Genomic DNA, 8,620 nt, shown 5'->3' on the forward strand with positions numbered 1-8,620 from the left:
ATTATGAATGCTTTGAAATCTTTTGAAACCTTAAAGAAATGTTTTAAGATCTTAAAAATATTTGGAAATCTTTGTGATACATTTAGAAATCTGTGTAGAATCCTTAAAACCTTTGAAATATATTTTTTATTAGATTAATTTTATGTACTCCTTTTGGCAATCTTCGAAATCTTTTAAAATATATTTTAGATTACATTAGTTTATTTACGCTTATTTAAAAATTATAAATGCTTTGAAATCTTTGTGAAATCTTTTGAAACCTGAGAGAAATCTTTTAAAATCTTAAAAATATTTGGAAATCTTTGGGATACATTTAGAAACCTCTGTGAAATCCTTAAAACCTTTGAAATATTTTTTCTATTAGATTGATTTTATGTGCGGCTTTTGGCAATCTGTGAAATCTTTCGAAAATCTTTTGAAATATATTTTATATTACATTAGTTTATGTATAGTTATTTATTATTTTTTGAAATCGTTGTGAAATATGTGACATTCATATTATTTTTGTTGAAATCCTTTAAATCTTTTGAAATCTTGTCCTTAAGGTGACTCTCTTTGTAACAATAAAATTAAAACACACCTAAAATAAATATAAATATCAATATTGCAAAAGATTATTACGCAATAAGAAAAAAGGACAAGGATTTTCTAAATCAATAAATATTCGGAAAAGTGGAAAAGTCTAATGAAGCCTTGAACAATCTACGTGGCAACTCTCCCAGAACGAGAATCCGTAGGAGTGAATGCACGACTAAAGAACGAACGATTGAATCTGAAAAACATTCAAAACATGCAATTCTGTAGGTCGATTCACTCGCATTCGCGTGGGACGGAAAGGCACGCGTTCCTGAGACTAATTAAATATCCAAGCTGAGTTTCTGAATTTTCATTTTAATTTCATAGTCTCGCAATAATGCGTATCACATATGTACATATATACGCAAAAATACATCTACAAAGTTCTGTACTCAACTTTCTCGATACATTTCTAGAGGAATCTTAAAAAAGTTCTTAATAAATTCATGAAACACACTTATACAAATTGATGGTAACATTTAAAAAAACGAATGGTAGAAAAAACACATAAATTCTAAAATTAAAAGTTATACTGATCTGATCACTGGCAAGCTATTTAAAAGAGTTTCTTTCTTTGAAGACTTGATTGAGAGGCACGTAGGGAGTATATTGATCAGGAGCGTATAATTCGTCCACTTGTAAATCACATCTTAGAATCACGACTCCGGAAGGATTCACCTTAACTTTAATCTTCGTCAGAGGTGTCAGAATGCCATAGTCGACATCTTCGTACAAATCCTGCAAAAAGGGATTTAAAATGTGAATAAAATTAAATATATTTTTGGAATATAATAGTACATTCTTCTATTGAACATTTGAAAAATAATACCTCGACACGGTAACCACCGGGATATTGTAACCCGAGTTCTTTCAAGGTAACAGAAACGTCAGAAGGAGTTCCATCTGTTCTTCTGTTCAAAAATGCTATGGCGTAAGAGTAATAGGTTTGGTAAACTGGAGTAATGGGCCTTGCCCAAATCTCAATGCCTTTGTGCTGAAAATTTAAAAAAGAAAGTTTTGTCAAATTTTCGAACTTTTTTCAATCTTTGCGAAATAATTCAAACCATTTTTTTTTACGATTTCTTTTCTATGAATCTATCTCTAAATAGCAGCTTTACAATTTTATTTGAAAACATATTTCTCTTTTTGTAACTCCTCTTTTTTGAAATCTTTGATATCTTTTGAAATCTTTTGTTAAATCTTTTTGAAATCCATGAAATCTTTGTGAAATTATTTTTTATTTTTTTAATCTTTATGAAATCTTTAAAAAAACATAGAAATCTTTGAAATTTTTGTAAAATATTTCCAAATTTATCGTATATTGTATTAGTTTATTTACGTTTGTTCAGTTTTTTGTGAAGTATTTTAAAATATTTGTGAAACTTTTTTAAATCTGATATTTTTTGCAAATTGTTAAAGCTTATGATATCTTTATGAAATCATTTGTAATTTTTTTTAATCTTGGAAATCTTCGTGAAATCCTTTGAAATCTTTAAACTATTTGTAAAATCTTCTGAAATCTATTTTAAATTAGACTAGTCTATTTGAGGTTATTTACAGTTTTTTTTAATCTGCCTGAAATGTTTTGAAATGTTTCGAAACTTTTGAAATCGTTGTGAAACTATTTGCAATCCTTTGAAATGTTTAAAATCTTCTGAAATCTTCGAAGTGATTTAGATATTGGTCAAATCATCAAAATATGTTAAATATTTGTAAAATATCAAATCCATTATAATTAGATTAATCTCTTTACTTTAATTACTGTTTTTGAAATCTTTTGAAATCATTAAAAATATTATGAAATCTATTAAAATACCTTCGAATATTCCAGAAACTTCCGTAAAATCCTCTGAAATCTTTCAAAATTCGTGAAAATGTTTCGATATCGTTTGAAATCCAGTAAATTATTTTGAAATATTTAAAACCCTCTTAAAATCCTCTTAAAATCCCAAGAAAATCTTTTAAACCCCATTTAAAATCCTTAAAGTCCTTTAAAATCATTTATGACATTCGAAAATCCTCTAAAATTTTGTTACATCTTTTGAAATATTACGAAATCCTCTAACATCCGTGGATATACTTTGGCATCTTATAACATCTCTTGAAATTACTTAAAATTCTTTGCAATCCACGGAAATCTGCTTTAAAAGCTTGAAACATGTCAAAATCCGAAACCATTGAAATCCCTTATATAATATATTAAAATCCATGAAAATCTTATGAAGGTCACTGAAACCCTCAAAATCCCTTAAAATCATTTATAATACTCAAAAATCCTTTAAATTTTCGTCAAATATTTTGAAATCTCAATATACTTTGAAATCATTGAAATTCTTTTCAATTTCTTAAAATCCATTAAAATCTTTAATGTCATTTGAAATGAAAATATTTCGATATCCTTCGAAATCTATTGACTTCTTTTGATATATTCCGAAATGTCTATAAATCCCTGGAAATCCTTTGGAATTCAATAAAATCTCGGAAAATCTGATTAAACGTCTATAAGTGTCTTAAAATCTTGTAAAAAAATCGTTCAAAAATTGAGCTTCTATCGGAAATTGAACTAGGAAATTTCTCGAAACATAATTTCTCCACATAAATAAAATTAAAACTGAGCCAAAAAATATTTATGTTATTTATTTATGTTATATTGAAAATTGATGTTGACCGTAAGACATAAAGAAACATCAATGATTTAATCTGTTGCAATCCTTTTAAAATCACTGGTAATTTTTCAAATCTTTTAAAATCCTTTAAAATCTTTTAAAATATCATTCACAGTGAAAGTAATTAATATATTGAGCATAAAATATTAAATCTTACGCAAAAAGGGGTAGCAGCAATAATGTTTAGTACCAACCTTGTAGATTCGCCTTCCCTGAATTCCAAGAGGATCCTGATCGACAGCAATAATTTTCTTATTCTGTAAAATAGCTTTGTACTCTGGCCTGATGGTGCGGAGATCAACAGACATCAAAAGAGGAGCAGCAAGAACAGCCCAAAGAGCCATTTGTGTTTTGCTCTGCTCGTAACTCAATCCAAAATTGCCAATAATCAACATATCAGGATCGTTCCAATGTCCAGGTCCTGCATTTGGCACAATTGCATCTTGATTATTACCATAATAATCAATAATAGTTTCAAGACTGCTCCATGAGTCCTGAATGTCGTCAAAGTTCCTCCACAAATTGCAGTGACGAATTATAGACTTGAAGTCTGGCTGAAAGAAAATTAGGGAAGACAATTGGATCATTAAATATTGTCTCTCTATCATCTGCCTGTTAATGAAGTGGACAAAGAAATATATTTAGATCACGTTTCTCTTTTACTTCCTTTCGAAAAAGGTATGATTAGGGAGACAAAATTAATATGTAATAATAGATTCTCTTGTGACAAATATATTCAGCTTTCTAACTTTCCTTCAAGACAATGACAAGGTGTCAAATATCACTTTATCTAAGGTTTAAAAAATTTTTTTTTAAAATGTGCTTTTGGAAAGTTTTGTGCCTGGAGAATTACGAAAATTACGTACTTTCATTCCGGCGTAGATTTGATAGACGGGCCAACTGCAGGAATAAATCATGGGTCTGCCAGTTCGGTTTAGATGGAAACCGAATTCAGGGTAGCCTAGGGAAAATAAGATCCAATGAGTATGATACTTAATTTTGATTGACAAGATAATTTTGTTTTCTTTCAACTCCAAAGCATATAAATTCCAAAGGAGGAAACAACTGTAGCAATTCGCTAGACCGTTCGGTCATTTGGAATGGTAGTAATTCAGCGTAAGCGACTTGTAATCCAGCTAATTCAAAGCAATTTTGGTAATTCGTTTAATTAACTTTTAATATTGAGAAATCCACTTTTAATGCGGCGTAATTTAAGTATTTGAGAGTAATCCCAGTGTTCCTGAGACTTGTAATCCGACACAATATAATTGTAATCCGTTTTAATACACTTGTAATCTGAATTAATCCACTTTTTATCGGGAGTAATTTACTTGTAACCAAATTAATTTAGAGTATTTCGAATAATTCAAGTAATTCACTAGTAATCCAGGTAACTCACCTATAATCTAGTACATCAAAGTAATTTACCAATCCAAGTAATTACCTTGTAATTCAGAGGAATCGAGTTAATTCGCAGTAATTTACAGAGGTAATCCAAACAGTTTTCAAATATTTTGTTGGAAATTGGGGTTTTTTTAGTCGAAAATTCTACTTTTTCGATAAAAAAATTAATACTCTTCGTTGGAAATTCATGTTATGGTTGAAAGCTCAACTATTTGGTGATAAAATAACCTACTTTGCACGAAATTCAACCATTTTCTTAAAAAGGCATTTTCTTGGTTGAAAATTAAACTATATTGCTGCCAATTCATTTTTTTCTTTATTTGTATATTTATTTTCTTTTTACTGAAAATTTAACTATTCCATTTTTTACTGTAAATTTATCTTATTAGTTGAACACTCACGTGTTCTGTTAAAGCTGTTTTCTTGAAAATGCGTGTTTTTTTGGTTGTGGATTCATCTATTTTGTTGAAAATTGGTCGTTTTCGGTTTACTCGTTTTGATTAAAAATTTTAATCTGTTTTGGTTGAAATATCAAATATTACATTTCTTGCTGAGAACTCATTTGTGAGGTTGATAATTTTTTTTCGTTTGAAATTCACTACTTTGGTGAAAAATTGAACTATTAATTAAAAATGTACCCATTCCAGTTGAAGATTTTTCATATTAGTTAAAAGTCATCTCTTTGGTTAAAAGTTAAACTAATTTTTTTTTAAATTCGTTTTTTTTCCTTGAAAGTTGATACTTTAGCTGAAATTTTAATTATTTCTTTTTCGATAGAAAATTAATATTGTTAAGTTCAAAAATTGTCTCTTCCAGTAGAAAATTAATCTTGTTTGTTGAAAATTCAACTATGTCGTTAAAAGTTAATTTGTTTTGTTGAAAAAGCGCCAATTTTGTTAAGGGGGAGAGGAGGGGTAGGATTTAAAACTTTTTATTCGACATTTTCTTTATTTTTTCATATATATGTAAAACGTCTCAAGAATATTGTGTCAAAATTTGATTCCGATCAGAGCAAAAAACTGTGAATTAATGCAAAGAATACAGAATTCGACGTAGACAACAGCAAAAAAAGATGATCTAGCCATTGCAAGTGAAAGCTGTTCCCTCTGCGGGCCTGGCATTGATGATTTTGTGTAAGTATAGAAAAAACACTGATTTATTAATGTTTAATTTTGGATTTTCGAGCATGAAAAACTGAAGCGTATTTCTCACACTTTGCATTTTTAAAGTCGGTGACGGTTGTAACTCAAAATATACTGCATCCATCATTTTGAAATTATGTACACTCGTTCTACACATAAATTATGAGCTAACTCTGTCGAGTTTATTTAAAAATTATTATTACTAATTTTACAATAACAAATTTGTCGATTTTTTAAATCAAAAATCGATTTTTTGACTTCCAAGTGTTACCAAAAAGTACAAAATCAATAAAAAAAAAAGAAACTCGACAGCGTTACCTTGAGAAACTTATAAACTAATTAAAAAATTTGTATTTCAGATGATCCAGTGATGAATTACAGCCGTCAACGTAGACAAACTTTTTTTCGAGTCGCCTCCAAAGATTTACTGCCAATGGCTTATCACTTGATATTTTTTTTAATTTAAGAATATATTCTTCAAATGATGTTTCACAATATTAAAATGAAGTAAATAAACTAGCATTGTCTTTAGCGAAAAAAAATTCTTGAAAATATTAACTACATTTTCAGAAGTTCTTTCCCCCTCGGTAAATTCAAATAATAAATAATAATAACTTAAATTGTTAAATAATTCTCCCGAAAATGTTTACCTCTGTCCATATCACTAGGATGAGCATAGCATCCGTCTAGCTTAACATAATCAACATCCCAGGATGCGAAAAGTGCAGCATCAGTATCTAAAGAACCGAGTACTCCCGGGTATCCAGCGCAAGTATAGTTTCCATAATCTTCATAAATTCCAAATTTAAGCCCCTTGGAATGTACCTGATAACGTAAGAAATTATTTATTTAATTATTATTTCTTTTAAGGAACGTCCATTAATTAAATGAGGATGATTTTTACCAATTTTAGACCCCCCCCCCCTTCTTACGTAACATTTTATATTTTTCAAGCGATTTCAAGGGATTTTGAAGTATTTTTCAGGACTACAAAGTACAATATAATGATTGCACCATTTTTACGGAATTTAACGAGATTTACAAACCTTCCCAGGGCTTTTATGAGATTCCATAAGATTTCAAAATATTTCAGGGCATTAAAAAGGCTGTAAGGTTTTCAAAATATCCCAAAGGATTACTAGAAGTTACACAGATTTTATATGATTGAAAAATATTGTAAGAGTTTAAAGAATTCACCTACGAAAATTTCAGAGAGAAGCTTAATTATTGGAAAGGGATATCACAAGGATATTAAAGGACTTGTAGGAAATTAATTGGATAGCAAAAGCTTGTATGAATTTTTATAAGATATCGAAAAATTGCAAGGGAATTTTGGGGATTTTTAGGGGTTTTGAGGAATTAAGAAGTTTTAAAGATTTCAAGAGATCTCGTATGATTTCGAAAAATTTTACTAATTTTAAGGAATTTAATCGATTTATAGAGATTTTAAGGAATTTCGATTAATTCTAGTAATTTTCCAACTATTTAAAGGAACTTTAAAAGATTTAGAAAGATTCCGAAGGATTTTAAAGCTTTTAATTGATTTTAATTGGACTTCAAGGGATATCGCAATATTTGGAAATATTTCACGGAATTTCAACGATTTTGAATGTTTTCAGACATTTTTTGGGTTTCAAAACTTTGTTCACAATTTCAAACAATTTTAAGGGATTTCTGCACCTTTTATAGGATTTTTAGGGATTTCCAGTGATCTCTTCATTTTTAAAGGGGTTTTAATAGATAATGTACGATATGTATGAAATTTAAAGGATTTCAAATAATTTTCAGATAATTAAAAAACTGTTAAGGGATTTGAAATATTTTCTGACGTTTTCATGGGATTTCAAAGGATTAAAAACATTTCCAGGGATCTCACGAGATTTGAGGAAAGGTTTAAAGGATGGTTCATTGCTCGACACTATATTTTTTAATATAAATAATGAAGTAATATGAAATATTACATAATAACAAGTAAATAAAATAATTACATAATGTGTATGCTATCAGAAAAAGTGATTTCGATAGTCAAAACACGTTTCAATGACCATATTAACAATATATTAAAAAGAAGAAACTTACATAAGGAATTCGTAAACATTGAAGGACTCCTTCCTTATGAAAGTTTCCTCTTTTAAATGTACTAATTAATGCTTGCTTTCACTGTTGAAATTACTATTTGTACTATTTTATAATAGTAATATCTTTTTTTTTTATATTTACGCCCAATAAATATAGAGTCAAAGATTTAATCCATTCTTGAAATCTGGCTTAGACTTTTCATTAAATTTCGTAGAATCCCTGGAAATCTTTGCAGTCCTTTAAGATTCAAACGTCTCATCCGACAAATTTGGTCTTCAGAACTGTCGGCGAGGAACAAAGTATCTGCAACGAACATGCTTGCCGTCCGGTTACTACTCTATTCATTTGGAGTAGTTCCATGGAAGAAGAACGAGATCAGATCTCTTGATGTCGGGACAAGAAAGGTTATGCACATGAACAAAAGCATGCATCCTGAGTCTTCCGTTCCGCGACTGTACATCTCACGCCGTCAAGGTGGCCGCGGAATATTGAGTCTTGAATGTCTTCACAACAGGATTATTCTGGGTACAGCACATAGAGTTGCAAATGGAAGAGACCCTCATCTTAAAATGGTCAGGAATCACGAAGAAGTGGGCAAAGGAGCGTTTCTGTACAAAGCAGCGGAGGAGGCTGCTGAAATACTTGGACTTTACTTCAGTATTAGGGGTGAACAAAATGCATCAAATCTTATCTATCTCGAGTACTCACTCCTGAAAGCCCGGATTAAGAAAGCACAAGAGAAAAACTTTCGTG

The 8,620-nt window shown here is 29.6% G+C and overlaps 1 protein-coding gene across 3 annotated transcripts in view; it reads right to left on the reverse strand.

Annotated features, from left to right (window-relative positions):
• Positions 1 to 871: 871 nt before the first annotated feature.
• The window catches only part of LOC117172946 (alpha-N-acetylgalactosaminidase-like), a 34,165-nt gene continuing 26,416 nt past the window's right edge, over positions 872 to 8,620 (reverse strand). For 2 of the 3 annotated variants that reach the window (XM_033361255.1, XM_033361254.1), the window contains exons 4-8: positions 6,439 to 6,613; positions 4,109 to 4,203; positions 3,437 to 3,796; positions 1,406 to 1,570; positions 1,129 to 1,314 (exon numbers count right to left, since the gene is read on the reverse strand). In XM_033361255.1, the coding sequence (XP_033217146.1) occupies positions 1,129 to 1,314; positions 1,406 to 1,570; positions 3,437 to 3,796; positions 4,109 to 4,203; positions 6,439 to 6,613 (981 nt within the window). Of the gene's footprint in view, positions 1,315 to 1,405; positions 1,571 to 3,436; positions 3,797 to 4,108; positions 4,204 to 6,438; positions 6,614 to 8,620 lie in introns of all 3 variants that reach the window. The other variant, XM_033361253.1, reaches the window with a different exon arrangement.

This window comes from Belonocnema kinseyi, chromosome 5 (assembly GCF_010883055.1).
Source record: "Belonocnema kinseyi isolate 2016_QV_RU_SX_M_011 chromosome 5, B_treatae_v1, whole genome shotgun sequence".
Lineage (NCBI taxonomy): Eukaryota > Metazoa > Arthropoda > Insecta > Hymenoptera > Cynipidae > Belonocnema > Belonocnema kinseyi.